The 17,743-nt window shown below is 41.4% G+C and overlaps 1 protein-coding gene across 1 annotated transcript in view; it reads right to left on the bottom strand.

The window, feature by feature from the left end:
- LOC106586113 (inactive dipeptidyl peptidase 10) overlaps window positions 1-17,743 on the bottom strand; it is a 217,751-nt gene that overhangs the window by 65,754 nt on the left and 134,254 nt on the right. The window contains exons 10-14 of the mRNA XM_014172985.2: window positions 3,501-3,598; window positions 3,262-3,385; window positions 2,400-2,438; window positions 2,075-2,182; window positions 1,748-1,839 (exon numbers count right to left, since the gene is read on the bottom strand). Of these exons, the coding sequence (XP_014028460.2) occupies window positions 1,748-1,839; window positions 2,075-2,182; window positions 2,400-2,438; window positions 3,262-3,385; window positions 3,501-3,598 (461 nt within the window). The remainder of the gene's footprint in view (window positions 1-1,747; window positions 1,840-2,074; window positions 2,183-2,399; window positions 2,439-3,261; window positions 3,386-3,500; window positions 3,599-17,743) is intronic.

Here is a 17,743-nt window from a genome sequence, read left to right as displayed (position 1 = left end):
AATGTTTTCTAATTTTAATTATTTAATTTGTGACGCTGACTTGACTGCCGGTTATTGGAGGGAAACGATTTCCTCAACATCAATGCCATAGTAAAACGCTGTTTTTGGATATAAATATGAACTTGATAGAACTAAAAATGCATGCATTGTCTAACATAATGTCCTAGGAGTGTCATCTGATGGAGATTGTAAAAGGTTAGTGCATCATTTTAGCTGGTTTTATGGTTTTGGTGACCCTGTCTTTGACTTGACAAAACATTACACACAACTCTTGTAAATGTACTGTCCTAACATACTCTAAATTTATGCTTTCGCCGTAAAACCTTTTTGAAATCGTAAAACGTGGTTAGATTAAGGAGATGTTTATCTTTCAAAGGGTGTAAAATAGTTGTATGTTTGAAAAATTTGAATTTTGACATTTATTTGGATTCAAATTTGCCGCTCTTGAAATGCACCTGCTGTTGATGGAGTGCACCACGGGTGGCACGCTAGCGTCCCACCTAGCCCATAGAGGTTAAAAGTGGTGTAGGTCTTATTTATTTAAAAAGCATATTGAAGTTAGAAGCAATAGGATTTGAAGAAATAGCCTATTGTGTGGTCAACTATTTCAGCACCGTTTCGCACTGATCTGAGGCAAGCATGGGGACTTGTCTTGATGAATCAATTAGATTTTTATTTTCCCTGAATCTCTGTTTGGGTATTGGTTAGACTACAATTAGGGTGTGGAAATGTTTAGGATTATTTTGCTCTTACTGTAGTACTGTAGCCTACTCCCGACCGGTCACGTTGTACAGCGCCAGTATGGGCTATTAGCAGGACAATAGATACTTTGTGCAAGGCAATTGATCAGCATCAAAAACATTGCAGATGGGGCCTCCCGAGTGACGCAGGGGTCTACGACACTGCATCGTAGTGCAAACTGTGTTGCTACAGATGCTGGTTCCATACCCGTGCCGGCCGCGACTGGGAGACCCATGAGGCGACGGTGGGCTTTTGGTTTCTCTCCCTCTAAAAACAGAAATAAATCATTCTGAATAACAAACTGGCATTATTTACAAATTAGTATGAATGTCTCACCCCATGTTCAATTATGGCTCTCGCTCACTTTAGGTTATTTGAAAACAAAATCTCTAAAATATCGTTATTCTTTAAACAAAGCGATTATTATTATTATTAATATCAATATTTCTGTTTGGGTACTGGTTAGACTACAATTAGGGTGTGGAAATGTTATGCTCTTAGTACTGTAGCCTACTCCCGACTGTCACGTTGTACAGCGCCATATTTTCCATTCTAAACTAACGTAAGCCCTGAGGGTTTCGGTTTTCTTGGAATAGAAACACCATAATATTAATCAAATTAATTAAGCTACATTTCTTCAAATCAATCCCATATACTATGTTCTTACAAAAAAGTTTTTAAATTTGCTCGTACAGCCAATATTGAAGGCTATCAAATACTTCTCAAAGATGCCCTCTGGTGGTCAAACTAGCACTAACTAGCATTAATGGTAACAATGGCTGAATATTAAATAACGTTCCATAGAATTCTGCTGCAGCCCGCAAGGTGTGCTGCAGTATGACGCAACTTTTAAAGGAAGAACCACTGCATTGTCTGCTCTCTCGTCCCACTGCCAATATAACATAATGACCCACCATTGGGAGTGTGACCCCCCCCCACCCCCCCACACACAATACCTGAATCCTCATTATTCATATATTATGCACAGCCCAGAAGAGACACTCACATGTTGTCGTTGCTCTCATCATAGGCCAGGATCTTAGTTACTTCCCAGTTCCCTGATGTAAGATGGCGGACTTCATTTTGATCTGCTCTGAACTGGAGGGGGAAGGGGAACAGACACAGGAAATAAACAATTAGAAGAGTCATCTTACATATCTATAAAAACAACTTATTTATCATCATCAGCATGACCCTCACTTCTTGTTCTGTAACCACAGAGATATTACCCTCACCACGGTGGAAACTATAGCAACAGAACACTTTGAGTGGTAACCATGGTGACATGAGTGACCCCCATCGGTTCAGTAACCATGGCGACTTGATCCTATACCTGTGTGGTGAACATGGCGATGTGATGGAACTCTCCGCGCCCGCCTTGCTTGACGGGCACCGTCAGGAAGAATCTGCTGCCGTCCCTGGAGAACACTGGTTCCTGGTTCTGCAGAAACAAACACAGCAAACATTTTACTTTTGAGTGTTATGATCATTATATGACCACAGAGATTGTGAATAATAGACTAGTTATATTCATGTGTTGGCATTTTAGGCCAATCATTACCAATGTGCACAATAAAGATCTATTGAATTAAATGGAATGGAACTTTGATTCGATATGTTTGACCATGACTGACTTTACAGGAGTTAAGATGTTTTACCTGCTTGGAAAGCCAGAGCTCTGAGGTCTCCTCATGCCTCTGAAATAGAAAGACCAAAATGTTAACAGTTAATAGTATGTCCCGTTTTAACCAATTAACCATTCCACAAGACAGCCCAAACCCTTCAAAATCATCCAATTCCCTTTCTTCCCCAATACTTTAAAATGCCAGAATTTATGCTCTTTCATTTAAACCAATTGCAGACAAGGACAAAAGCCCTGGCAGAGAAGATGAGTCCGGGCCCAGGCGAAGCAGCTTCTTGGCTGGAGAGGCTGTTTGGTTGTGCTCTAGCCATCTGTGGGGCCTGACCCTGGAACAGTCAAACTGAACAGTTTCCCACAGACTGCCACGCTTTCCCCACAGGGGACTGCTGCTCTGCCCTGTTCCAGACAAAGCTTATAATAACACTCTGCAATCAAAACAAATCGTGGGAAGGATAAATCTTTACTTTAGTGTTCATGAAAACAGTTCTATGAGATGATAAAAGCTTCCCAGTAAAAAATTCTAGAATAATTAATGTGATTTATAGTGTGATTATCTGATAAATGCCATGAGATAATCTTCTTCTTCAAAATGGTGGGTAAACAGAACGTGCATACACCCCTTTACAAGCACCCTTTAGCATGCAAGCACAACAAACAACACAACAGGTGCTAAGTCCATACTGTAAACTGTTGATATAGAACTCATACAGTACTTTCAGATGAGGCATTCGAGTAAACAATCTCTTTCCCTTTGGTACAGTAACATAGCAATAACAGTCAGTGCATTGTCTGCTCTCTCGTCCCACTGCCAAAATAACATAATGGTGGGAGTGTGACCCCCCCCCCCAACTCCATACACAGAATGCCATTCTTCTCACCTTAACACAGGCCCCTGTGGTGGTGTCACACACGGTCAGGATTGACACATTCTGGGCACGGCTCATCCACCTGACCGTTGTCTTGGTTTTATTGATCCACTTGACCATGGCTACATAGTGCTCCCTACGAGAGAGAACAACCACAGTTATTATTGATTAAAAATGACCGTGTCTCTCCAAAAAGAAAACTTTCCAAGATTTGTTTTCATTATTGTTTTCATTATCATGATGTATCACACCTTATTTTTAGGCTGTCTGGTGGTGTGAGCTCCTGTGTATGGGTCGGCCCGTACAAATTCACCACGTATAACTTCACTGTGGGGTTTGGTTGGCCCGCCTGAAAACAGAGTAAGTATTTTAGATACTGTAGCACCACTACATATGATAAATCAAAGATGAATCATAGAGAAAAATACCACACATTACAATCACCATATAAACTAAGCTAAACATTTTAAAATTACATCGTAATTATGTAGAGCAATATTATACAGTGTATGTCCCTACATAATAACACAACTCCAAAACATCCCCAAACAATGGATGATAATAATAAACACATTAGAATCCTTTAACACATGCCCTAACAATGAATAATAGCTACAGTATGTCATTACACAATACAAACTAATTTCATACAAATGTTGGTAACGCTTTACATCAAGTTGCCCCTATTACTATTTAACTACACTTTAAAAACTGTAGTAACAACATAGTACTACATGGGTGTTACTATGTAATTACATGGTAAGAAGGTTGTAGCGCTAGCAGTTATTGCACAATTTGAAATGTGTATTTACATATCCACTTGCTGAAGGTTACTCCGCATGTATTTACTGATGTTATTACACATTTTCTTGTTCCATTATGTAACTAATGTTTTGTAATTACACGTTTGAAAGTTACCTGTGAATTACCATGTTAATAACTCGAACCAAAATCTGACCTTGTTACAAGGTGCCACTGCCATCGAATATACATGCAATACAAGGGTTGATAAATAGGCTAGGATCTATTTGCAACAATTGTCATTAACTACCGGTCATTTTCAATGAGTTTATTTCTATGTTATGACCTGGTTCAAAGGATATCCCGAATCAAATGTAATGTAAGAACAGTGTGTTTTAATAGGATATCCTTGTAATTATCATGTACCTACCCGGGAGCAAGCTACTTAATGTAAAGTGAAACCCAGTAGGATATAACCTTTATAATTACCATGTAGTTAGAATAGAACAACTTTTGCAGACAGAAAATAGAGGAGACTGGAGAACATTAGGCATAACCCTTTTAGTTCCATTCTACTTAAAATGTATAAATCATTAACAGCCAACTCTGTAATTACAATGTTGTTACAAGAGATATACATGTATTTACAATGTACTTACCCAGGAGTAAGCATCTTCATGTAAAGTGAAATACATTTTCTTATGACTGTGTACTTACAATGTAAATAAGGAGGTGGGAAAACTTTTTTCAGATTACTTTTCTTCAATGGATTTGCCAAAGATTCATATTCAAACCATTCAAATTCAATTCTCCATTTCAGACTCAAAGCAATAACTATTTTAGTTAGTAAAAATAAGTAAGACAGGGTGGTAAAGCTAGCTAGCTAGCATTTCCCCCTTATTCATTAATGTAGCTAGCTTGCAAGCAGCTAGCTAAGCACTGGCACAGTGTCAACACGTTTTTCAGTCAATAAACGTTACAAAATCTTCATAAAACTTATGCAACATTTAGTTAACAATGTTATTTCACCATTTTGAGACCTACATTGCACTTTTGCATATAACAACCCTTTATAAACAAAACGAATTAAAAGACAAATACACAGGTCAGTTGTTTTTTGTTCTTCCTCTGCGGAAGCACAGTTCCCGCTCAGCCCAGTCAAAACTGTTCGCTGCTCTGGCACCCCAATGGTGGAACAAGCTCCCTCACGACGCCAGGACAGCGGAGTCAATCACCACCTTCCGCTGACACCTGAAACCCCACCTCTTTAAGGAATACCTGGGATAGGATATAGTAATCCTTCTAACCCCCCACGCCCCCCCCCCCAAAAAAAAGATATAGATGTACTATTGTAAAGTGGTTGTTCTACTGGATATCTTAAGGTGAATGCACCAATTTGTAAGTCGCTCTGGATAAGAGCGTCTGCTAAATGACGTAAATGTAAATGTTTTCAGTTGAGTGTACTAGCACTTTGCCTGTCTACAGGATGTCGATGCTGTTGCTATGCAACTTCTTGCTAGCATAACAAATTACTAGCTATACATCTTATGACTTCAATAACAATGTCCATTGATAACCACTTAGCTAAGATGAGAATGAAGAGTAGTCAAGTCAATACATGTTAGGTAGTTAGTTGGAGAGCATATAGTTAATATACTGGAAAGTTCGATGTATTAGTAGCTAACATTAGGTAGCTAGCTAACATACCGGTACATAAAAGCAACTGTTGTATTGCTATACTACGTGGTTTGTAAGGCTAGTGTAGCTAACAAATTGTCAGCCAACATAACATGTAACTTATTTGAAAATTCATTACTTTTTTATTACATTGCACAAAATGTTCTTAACATTTGTCATAATTAATTAAAGCAATGAATTTGTATCCGCTCTCATCAGAAAATATATTTTTCGCTATTTTCTTCTAATCACAAAATGATGTGAAGCCGAGAATTGCATTATGGGCCCTAAATGCACGGAAATAGTGTCCACTGTTTGTATATTTTGAATTTTGACGAATGCATCCGGGAACTTATGGCATAGTAAATATATCCATACTATGACCAATAAGCATACTACATACCCCATTTATATCACAGATAGTATTGTTAGTGCGGCTAGGATAAGTATTCGAACACAGTACTGTCTCCCTTCAGCGGGTTGCATTTTGTTCATTGTTTTGCCCAACAAGCAAGGCATTTTGTATTAAATCAAATTAAAACTTTGACATGCGCCAAATACAAAAGGTTCCCGTGAAATGCTTACTTACAAGTCCTTAACCAACAATGCAGATTTTTTTTTAAAGTAAAAACATATTTCTGAAAAAAATAAATACAAAAATAAAATAACCTGAAGTAAGAAAAAAGTAACACAAGAAAGTAACATTAACGAGGTTATATACAGGGGGTACCTGTACCGAGTCAATGTGCGGGGGTACAGGTTAGTCGAGGTAATATGTACATGTTGGGGAGTAACGGATTACATCCAATATGTTACATGTAAGGGTTATCCCTACAGGCTCCAGGCCATGGATCATCCCTACAGGCTTCTTGCCATGGAATATCCCTACAGGCTCCGGGCCATGGATCATCCCTACAGGCTTCATGCCATGGATCATCCCTACAGGCTTCGGACCATGGATCATCACTGGAGGCTTCTTACGTGGAGCCGGAACAGGTCTCACCGGACTGGGGAACGTTGCTGGAGGCTCCAGACTGGGGGACGTTGCCGGAAGCTCTGGACTGGGAACTGTCGCCGGAAGCTCTGGACTGGGAAGACACACTGGAGGCCTGATGCGTGAAGTTGGCACAGGTGGTGCCAGACTGGTAACACGCACCTCAGGGCGAGTGCGAGGAGCAGGAACAGGACACACCGGACTGGGCAGGCGCACTAGAGACCTGATGCATGGGGCTGGCACAGGTGGCATCAGACTGTTGACACGCACCTCACGGTAAGCACGAGGAGTTGGCTCAGGTCTCCAACCTGACTCTGCCAATCTCCCCGTGTGGGGGGGGGGCTGCCTCTCGTGCTTCCCTTGTTGCTGCGCTCTCGCTGCCTCCACCTATTCCCATGGGAAGAGCCTTTCTCCTGTACCTAAATCCTCCAAAGCCCTGGATATACTCCTCCTTATCTCCTCAATAGTCCACTGGTCCATATCACGCTGCTTGGTCCCTTGATGGTGGGTGATTCTGTCACAGCTGTCAAAAGGAGAGGACCAAGGTGCAGCGTGTGTGTAGTTCCACATTTATTTACTCTGTGAAACTTTGCAATACATCAAATAACTGAATAGACAAAACAAACCGTGATGCAGAGGAGAAACAAACTACTCAAAAACAATCACCCACAAAACCCAGGAAGAAAAACCCCTACTTAAGTATGATCTCCAATTAGAGACAACGAGGACCAGCTGCCTCTAATTGGAGATCATCCCAAACAAACCAACATAGAAATACAAAACTAGAACCTAAGAACATAGAAATAGAAAACATAGAAAAACACAAAACACCCCCTGTCACGCCCTGACCTACTCTACCATAGAAAATAACATCTTACTATGGTCAGAACGTGACAAAAATATTTTAATCAGATTACAGATACTTTTGAAAAACTAGATGATTATTTCCAAGATTACTTTGAAATTAGAAAGGATGTTTGTGAAAAATAATCTTTGACACTTCTCTGTTTTCTCAATGACAATCAAATCAGCATTGAAAAAAGGCACAAGTTTCAGTTTGTTCCACCTGAGTGAGTCTGACCACAAGTCAGAGGCCACCATGATGACACACCAAATGGGTTTGATAGATCGCGGGAAAAGAGCTACAGTCCAAGCTAGGTCTTCCAATGGTGCGACTGCTGTCGGTATCCAAAGATTATCCAATTTAAATAAACGCTTGGAGGTAAGGATGACAGCAGTGGTGTAGTCTATGGCGATACTGATATCATTTATTATTAATATTACATAGAGCATTGATGTGAGTCACACTACTACTCTCTCATTTAGCTATTTGCGCTTTACGGATTGTGGTTGTTGTGGATGGCTGTTCACAAATGTAAATGTGTATTTGAACCAAATAATGGTTGAATTCCCAAAATTTAAGCTGTCTATCAACCATTGTATTTGAAACCAGTCGACAGCCAGTGAAAAATGCGCTCTTGCAACAGCTGCATAGTGCGGATCCCAGCCTATGGAATAAAAGTGGGGCTTTTATTTCTCAATCTAATTCATGCTGATAATTTTTTTTTTTTTTTTAAATAGGCCTAATGGACACATGCTCAAACTTGCACACTTTTGATAGACTAAAGGGACAATCTGTATTTGCTACATCCATTTTTGGACTTAATGTCGATATCATGTATAGTCAGTCCCTGCATTCATAGCTCTGTCTATTAATCTGAGAGTGGTTACAATTCTCAAGGCCCATCCCTTAGATTTTTACCAAAACAGAAGCTGGGCAGCCGTTTTGTTATTGTTTCTTTACGGGATTTGCCCTTTAAACAGCTGCATGTTATCAAGATATCAAAGTGTCACCAACAAACAACAGGCCTATAGCAAATGCAGAATATGGCATTCATTCAGTGCTTTTTAGTAGTGCTCAAAGCATGCCATTCCATGAGCGCAGCATTTATTTTTCAAATCAATGAGCCCAATCAGTTCTCCATGACAACAAAATCATAAACAACTGAGTAGGGCTGGCTAATAAATCCTTAGTTTTGAGGTTATGCTCAGGTAAAACAATTTGGCTAATCTATACTTCCATATTTCCAAGTCCTATTCTTGAAGATCAAGGGAATGACTGGAATTATGATAGACTTTGGTTTATAATGTAAAGATATAATTTAACTGTATTATTATAAGTAGTAGAAAGCGATGGGTTAGAAGAAGCCTACACAACCAACCCATAAAGTAAAATTTAACATCCATATATTGCCAGGTATGTAAACTTTAACATTGATTTATTCTTCAATTGTAACGGCCGTCATCAAAATGAGACCAAGGTGCAGCGGAGGATGTGTTCATCTTAAATCAATTTATTCAAGAAAGAACACGTTAGACAAAAAAACAAGAAACCGACAGCCAAACAGTACTGTCAGGTGCAAACACTAAACAGAAATTATTCACCCACAAACCCCAAAGGAAAAACAGGCTGCCTATGTATGACTCTCAATCAGCAACAACGATCCCCCCCCCCCCCCCAAAGGTGCGGACTCCGGCCGCAAAACCTGACTCTAAAGGGGAGGGTCCTGGTGGGCCTTCTTTACGGCAGTGGCTCTGGTGCGGGAGGTGGGCCCCGCTACACCTTCGGCTTGGCCCACTTAGGTGGCGCCCCTGGCTGCGCCGGAGGACTGGCGGGCGACCCTGGCTGCGCCGGAGGACTGGCGGGCGACCCAGGCTGCGCCGGAGGACTGGCGGGCGACCCAGGCGGCTCCGGACAGGCGGGCGACCCTGGCGGCTCCGGACAGGCGGGAGACCCTGGCGGCTCCGGACAGGCGGGAGACCCTGGCGGCTCCGGACAGGCGGGAGACCCTGGCGGCTCCGGACAGGCGGCTCCGGACAGGCGGGCGGCTCTGGCGGCTCCGGACAGGCGGGCGGCTCTGGCGGCTCGGGACAGGCGGGCGGCTCTGGCGGCTCGGGACAGGCGGGCGGCTCTGGCGGCTCGGGACAGGCGGGCGGCTCTGGCGGCTCGGGACAGGCGGGCGGCTCTGGCGGCTCCGGACTGGCGGGCGGCTCTGGCGGCTCCTCAGGAGGGATTTTGTCCCACTCCTCTTTGCAGATCTTCTCCAAGTCATTTAAGGTTTTGAGGCTGACGTTTGGCAACTCGAACCTTCAGCTCCCTCCACAGATTTTCTATGGGATTAAGGTCTGGAGACTGGCTAGGCTACTCTCTTGGCCGTGTGTTTTGGATCACTGTCATGCTGGAATACCCATCCACGACCCATTTTCAATGCCCTGGCTGAGGGAAGGAGGTTCTTACCCAAGATTTGACGGTACATGGCCCCGTCCATCATCACTTTGATGTGGTGAAGTTGTCCTGTCCCCTTAGCAGAAAAACACCCCAAAGCATAATGTTTCCACCTCGATGTTTGACGGTGGAGATGGTGTTCTTGGGGTCATAGGCAACATTCCTCCTCCTCCAAACACGGCAAGTTGAGTTGATGCCAAAGAGCTCCATTTTGGTCTCATCTGACCACAACACTTTCACCAGTTGTCCTCTGAGTCATTCAGACGTTCATTGGCAAACTTCAGACGGGCATGTATATGTGCTTTCTTGAGCAGGGGGACCTTGTAGGCGCTGCAGGATTTCAGTCCTTCACGGCATAGTGTGTTACCAATTGTTTTCTTGGTGACTATGGTCCCAGCTGCCTTGAGATCATTGACAAGATCCTCCCGTGTAGTTCTGGGCTGATTCCTCACCGTTCTCATGATCATTGCAACTCCACGAGGTGAGATCTTGCATGGAGCCCCAGGCCGAGGGATATTGACAGTTCTTTTGTGTTTCTTCCATTTGCGAATAATCGCACCAAATGTTGTCATCTTCTCACCAAGCTGCTTGGCGATGGTCTTGTAGCCCATTCCAGCCTTGTGTAGGTCTACAATCTTGTCCCTGACATCCTTGGAGAGCTCTTTGGTCTTGGCCATGGTGGAGAGTTTGGAATCTGATTGATTGATTGCTTCTGTGGACAGGTGTCTTTTATACAGGTAACAAACTGAGATTAGGAGCCCTCCCTTTAAGAGTGTGCTCCTAATCTCAGCTCGTTACCTGTATAAAAGACACCTGGGAGCCAGAAATCTTTCTGATTGAGAGGGGGTCAAATACTTATTTCCCTCATTAAAATGAAAATCAATTTATAACATTTTTGACATGCATTTCTCTGGATATTTTTGTTGTTATTCTCTCTCTCTCACTGTTCAAATAAACCTACCATTAAAATTATAGACTGATCCTTTCTTTGTCAGTGGGCAAATGTATGAAATCAGCAGGGGAGATCAAATCCCCCACTGTAACTGATAATTGTAACGGATTATAAAGTAACCTACCCAACCCTGCATGTTGGTAGAGGTAAAGTGACTATGCATAGATAATAAACAGTGAGTAGCAGCAGTGTAAAAAAGGGGGGTCAATGCATACAGTTCAGGTAGCCATTTGATTAACTGTTTAGCAGTCTAATGGCATGAGGGTAGAAGCTGTTAACTTAGGGATAAGGCCCCTTTTTCTCCATTTCCGCCTGAATGACGTGCCCAAAGCAAACTGCCTGTAGCTCAGGCCCTGAAGCCAGGGTATGCATATAATTGGTACCATTGGAAAGATAACATTTCTACAAACTTTGAAGTGTTAAGATAATGTAGGACAATATAACACAATAGATATGGTAGGATAAAATCCAAAGAAAAACCAACCACAATTTCTTTTGAGAGACCATCCTCTTAGAAATGCAAGAGAAAGCTCATATTGTAAAATAGCTCTATGGATTCCTATGGCTTCCACAGGGTGTCAGCGGTTTATGTTCAAAGTTTCAGGCTTGTAACTTCAAAAACTAATAAGAAATAACAGTCTTAGAAATCCGTGTCATGGCGCGCCATGATGAAGTTGCGCACCTGCTAAAATCGGTTTCCTATTGAACATACTTCTTTCCCAAAAGGAATATTATAGTTTGATTACATTTTAGGGTGTCTGAGGAGTAAATACAAATGTATATTGACTTGTTGAAAGAAAGTTTAGGGATAGATTATCGGATTCCTTTCTCTTCAAGTTGAACGAGTGGATTACTCAAATCGATGGCGCCAACTAAACAGACTTTTAGGGATACAAAAAATGATTTTATCTAACAAAACGACACTACATGTTATCGCTGGGACCCTCTGGATGACAAATCAGAGGAAGATTTTCAAAAAGTAAGTGAATATTTAATCTTTATATGTGAATGTATGAAACGTGTGCCGGTGGAGAAAATATTTTGATGTGGGGCGCCATCCTCAAACAATCGCATGGCATGTTTTCGCTGTAATAGCTACTGTAAATTGGACAGTGCAGTTAGATTGACAAGAATTTAAGCTTTCAGCCAATATAAGATACTTATATGTACCTAAATATTTAATTGCTATAATAACTATTCGAATTTTTTTGAATTACGCGCCCTCCAGTTTTATACCGCCCTCCCAATCCTTAAGGAGCCTTTTGGACCTAGACTTGGCACTCCGGTACAGCTTGCCATGCGATAGCAGAGAAATCAGTCTATGACTAGGGTAGCTGGAGTCCTTGACAATTTTTAGGGCCTTCCTCTGACAACATCCGGTATATTGTATGGAGGTCAATGAGAGAGTGTTGAATTTGGTCAACAAAAACATGAATGGCTTATTTGCTACTTGAGGTATATTTGATCGAATAGAAGTTTAGTGCTGCTTAAGTTGTTACGAGTGTACTGATATATGTAGGACACATGACATCCCGGCAGGCAACTTTGAGAAAAAACACTATATCGGAGTTGTCGTGAGATGGCTATGCATATTCATGGATTGATCTAGTAGCATAGCATTTCTCTCCACTGAATACAGGCGGTTGACGTCAACAACCCTCATCGAATATTCAAAAAAGGAATACAATAATGAGATGTAACCACCAATCCAAAGAAAGGATAGGTGGGAGCTGGACAGCCCGCCGTGCCGCTTTGTGGAGAACGACTCCCATTGTTAGGGCGGAGAGACATGTATCTTGTCAGTGTATCCATGATCTTTGCTGCAGAGGAGAGTGTGAGAGGTGAGAGGTCAGTGTGATGTCATTTTCTGGTGAACTACTACAAAATCGTACAAAAAAACTGAAAACATTTAGTAATCTTTTTGTTCACTATTTAGTGACTGGCATTGTATGTTTGCACATTCAAACAAAGAAAAAGAAGAAGTCAGAAGAACGCTAGGCTGTCCCCAGGAAGTGACAACACACTTTCTCACTAGTGATGGAAGTTCAACTCTTTTTACTGACTGGGATCTTTTCATCTCGTTCATTCAAAAGAACAAATCTTTCAACTCATTTCATTTATTTGATTCAGTAATGCCCGGAGCAAGCAGGAGTTGACAAGACCTCCTACTAGTTAACAATGAACTAAAAACCCGAAAGAATCATGATTCCACAAGCCTCTCGCGAGGGAGATTAGCACAATATCGTTTGTGAATAGCAGCAGCCCCTCAAATGATTAGTTCTCAAGTTCGAGCTTGTTGAGCAGAGGCAGGCTGTATATGTTTTACAAACCTGTGTCCATTGATAACATACGGTAATCAATTAATTGCATTGATTAATTATCAGTTATCAGTTTTCCTGCGCACTTATGATAGACAGTTGGTGATCTCCGGAGCAGCTGAGCCGGAGGTATGCATATGAATCCGTCTGTATTCATTGCGGAAAGCATATCGAACGAACGACTCAAATTAATGAGTCACTTGGAAAAACTAATCATGACATTCGAGTCAGTGAAAAGTGTTGTTAAGAAATTGTGTTGACATTGTCCCAGTGCCTAGCTAGCTACATTAATGAATAATGGAGAAATAAATGCTAGCTAGATAGCTAGATTTTACAACCCAGGATTGTAAAGTTATTGCTTTGAGTCAAAAATGGGGAATTTAATTTAAATTGTTTAAATATGAATCTTTGTCAAATCTAATAAAGAAACAGCAAACTGCAAAATGTTCCTGTCTCCTTATTTTTCCTGGTTTGCCTATTGTCTGCAAATGTTGTTACATTGTAACTACAAAGTAATGCACATGTCACTTCACTTTAAATTAAGTTTCTTGGTTCTGGATAAGTACATTGTAAATACATGTATATACCTTGTAACAACAATGTAATTACAGAGTTGGTTGTTAAATATTGTAAGTTCAATGTAACTTAAAGGGTTATACCTAATGTTCTCATGTCTCCTAATTTCTTCTGGTTAGCCTGTTGTCTACAAAGACTGTTATATTGTGACCAAATAGTAATTATAAAGATTATACCCCACTGGGTTTCACATTACATTCAATTGCTTGCACCTGGGTAGGTACATGATAATTACTAGTATCGACTCTACACTCGTCCGCATCCTATGACTTGCAGTTTCCCCTTTCCTCCCAGCCGGCTCGGCCCTCTCCTCCTGCTCCGTGGCTGAGTGACTCATTGCGAGTTTACAGAATAGGGCTGCGGGCAGCTGAACAAAAATGAAGGAAAACTAAACTTCCAGAGAACCTATCATCCTATCACACACTCTTCTCTACTTTCTTATCCTCTGTATCCACTGCGAAAGCCTCTTTCTATCACTCTAAATTTGAAGCTTCTGCCTGTAACCCTAGGACACTCTTTCTCACCTCCTCCCTTCTTAATCCTCCATCCCCTCCATCCCACCTCCCTCTCTATGTACGGCTTTGTCAACCACTTTTAAAAGAAGGTTGACGACATCCGCTCTTCATTCACTCAGCCTATTGAGTCCACTTTTCCAACTCATACAGAACTACCCTACGCCTTGACCTCTTTCTCCTCTCTCCAGATGAAATCCTGTGACTAGTGAGGTTCGGCCGCCAGACAACCTTCCCGCTCGACCCTATTCCCTCTTCCCTTCTCAGGGCCATCTCTGGAGTCCTTCTCCCATTCCTAATTTCCCTCATCAACTCATCCCGGAACACTGGCTGCATCCCTTCTGACTTCAAAATGTCGCTCCCCTCCCCAAGAAACCAACATTCAACTCCTCTGATGTCAAAAACTACAGACCAGTATCCTTTCTTTATTTTCTTTCCAAAACACTGGACCGTGCTGTCTCTGACCAACTCTCTCTCTCTCTATCTCTCCGAGAACGATCTCCTTGACACTAACCAGTCAGGCTTCATGATGGGTCAAATAACCGAGACTGGTCCTCTGTGTAACTGAGGCTCTCCTTACTGCCAAATCTGACTCTCTCTTCTCTGTTCTCATCCTCCTTGATCTATACGCTGCCTTCGACACCGTGAACCATCAGATCCTCCTCTCCACCCTCTCAGGGCTGGGAGTCTCAAGCTCTGCACATTTTTGGATTTCATCCTAGCTGGCAGGCCTCTCTTACAGGTGACGTGGAGAGGATCTGTGTCTGCACCACATACTCTCACTACTGGTCTCCTCAAGGGCTTGGAACTAGGCCCTCTCTTATCTCTCTACACCAAGTCAATCGGCTCTGTCGTATCCTCACATGGTCTCTCCTATCATTACTATGCGGATGACACTCAACTACTTCTTACCTTCCCCCCTTCTGACACCCAGGTTGTGACACAGATCTCTACGTGCCTGGCAGATATCTCGTCTTGGATGTTGGCCCACCACGTCAAGCTCAACATCGACAAGATGGAGCTGCTCTTCCTCCCTGGGAAGGTGTGCCCGCTCCAAGACCTCCCATCATGATTAACAACTCCACAGTGTGGAGTACAAAGAACCTTAGCGTGATCCTGGACAACACCCTCTCATTCTCTGTCAAAATCAAAGCATTGACTCGCTCCTGCAGATTCATGTTCTACAACATCCGTAGATTACGACCCAACCTCACACAGAACGTGGTGCAGGTCCCAATCCAGGCACTTGTCAACTCAAATGAATTTATTCTGTGCAGCAGAGGTAACTCTGGGTCTTCCTTTGCTGTGGCGGTCCTCATGAGAGCCAGTTTCATCATAGCGCTTGATGGTTTTCGCGACTGCACTTGAAACTTTCAAAGTTCTTGAAATGTTCTGCATTGACTGATCTTCATATCTTAAAGTAATGATGGACTGTAATGTCTCTTTGCTTATTTGAGCTGTTCTTGCCATAATATGGGCTTGGTATTTTACCAAATAGGGCTATCTTCTGTATACCACCCCTACCATGTCACAACACAACTGATTGGCTCAAATGCATTAAGAAGGAAATATATTCCACATATTAACATTTAAGAAGGCACACCTGTTAATTGAAATGTATTCCAGGTGACTACCTCATTGAGCTGGTTGAGACAGTCTGCAAAGCTGTCATCAAAGCAAAGGGTAGCTAGTTTGAAGAACACTTTTTTGGGGTACAACATGATTCCATATGCATTATTTCATAGTAGAAAATAGTAAAAAATAAAGAAAAACCCTGGAATGAGTGGGTGTATCTAAACTTCTGACTGGTACTGTATGTGAATTAGATTTGCAAATATGTCTAAAAACATGTTTTCAGTTTGCAATTATGGTGTATTGGGTGAGAAAAACAAATCTTTTTAATTAATTTTGATTTCAGGCTGTAACAGAAAATGTGGAGTAAGTGAAGGGTATAAATACTTTATGAAGGCACTGTAGCTATCTTAAAATGAATGCACTAACTGTAAGTCGCTGTGGATAAGAGCATCTGCTAAATGACAAAAATGTAAAAAGTACATGTAACTACATTGTTCTCACATAGGAACTACACCGTTATTACGCGTGCGCAAACCGTGAACAGGAGTCAGCACAGTAATTGTACCTGCTACACCAGAGAAGTAAACAGATTTGCACGTGGAAGCAGAATCTCTTCTGCAACGAATCTATTATCTTTGGGTCCAATATAGGTAGCCTATTTGACTATATAAACATATATTTACATTTTAGTCATTTAGCAGACGCTCTTATCCAGAGCGACTTACAGTAGTGAATGCATACATTTCATACAATTTCATACTTTTTTTTTTTTTTTTTTTTCTGTGCTGGCCCCCCCGTGGGAATCGAACCCACAACCCTGGTGTTGCAAACACCATGCTCTACCAACTGAGCTACAGGGAAGCTATATATATATATATATATATAACCATATTGCTCAATACATAAAACATTAAGTAAAAATTTTTGTTCACATCAATTGATTTTGTTGACAAAACCAGAGAGGAAAAGGCAAAGCAAGAGGGTCCACTCCCATCAAAATCTATTCAAATGGGAATGCAGTGATAAGGGACTGTATGTTATTTATAATGAGGGACATCTGGGAAAAATTGGATTTCTCTGAAATGAAAAGAGATCGCCCACCCTTTAGTAAAATATATTTTTACCCAACCCTCCCTGAACGCTTGAAAAAAACAAATAACTAAAACATAAAGTGGATAGCAGATAACATGCCTACAGTTTACCCTCACTCCTAGGACAGACCAAAGCCTTAGATATGAAACTGTTATTCGTTTTGTAAGCATTGCATGGCAAAGTAGCCAGAAGGTTGTGGATTCGTAGACCGTCACAGACAAGGGGGAACAGATATCCATTATAAAAGCACTGCATGAATCTATCATCTTTTTGAGATTTTTTTTTTGTTGCCTTTTATAAATGGAAAGAAGCAAAATCTTTTTTAATACCACAGCTGAGCATGACAACGAATGAGCGCATCCTGCAGCTTTTGATTTTTATAAAGGCTATTGTTAAAAAAGAGGATAGTTTAAGTTTGGAACAATGCTAAAGTTGTCTATCAATGGTAAACATTTAGCTCAACCAAACCAGTTACAACATAAATAGCTGATCATCAATGATTTCGCGAAAAACAATTAATTGTTTAACACAACATTTGTGTTGACTGTGATTAGGACATGGGGAATATAAGAACATCTGCTAGGCTAAATTAACGAACTAGGCATGCATAGCTCACCACATGATCCTCAAACCAACGACTGGCCAAACTCGTGTTTCTAAAAGTGAATTTAAAGGCACTGTAGAATGACTGCATAGCCTAATAAGGCATGTTTTGTTTAATTATTATTTAATACCAATAAAGTCATTTAATTTAGCCTAAATGCTACATTT

Source organism: Salmo salar, chromosome ssa25, assembly GCF_905237065.1.
Source record: "Salmo salar chromosome ssa25, Ssal_v3.1, whole genome shotgun sequence".
Taxonomy (NCBI): Eukaryota; Metazoa; Chordata; class Actinopteri; order Salmoniformes; family Salmonidae; genus Salmo; species Salmo salar.
Note: the sequence above shows the minus strand (reverse complement) of the source record. Positions and strands in the feature narration are given on the sequence as shown.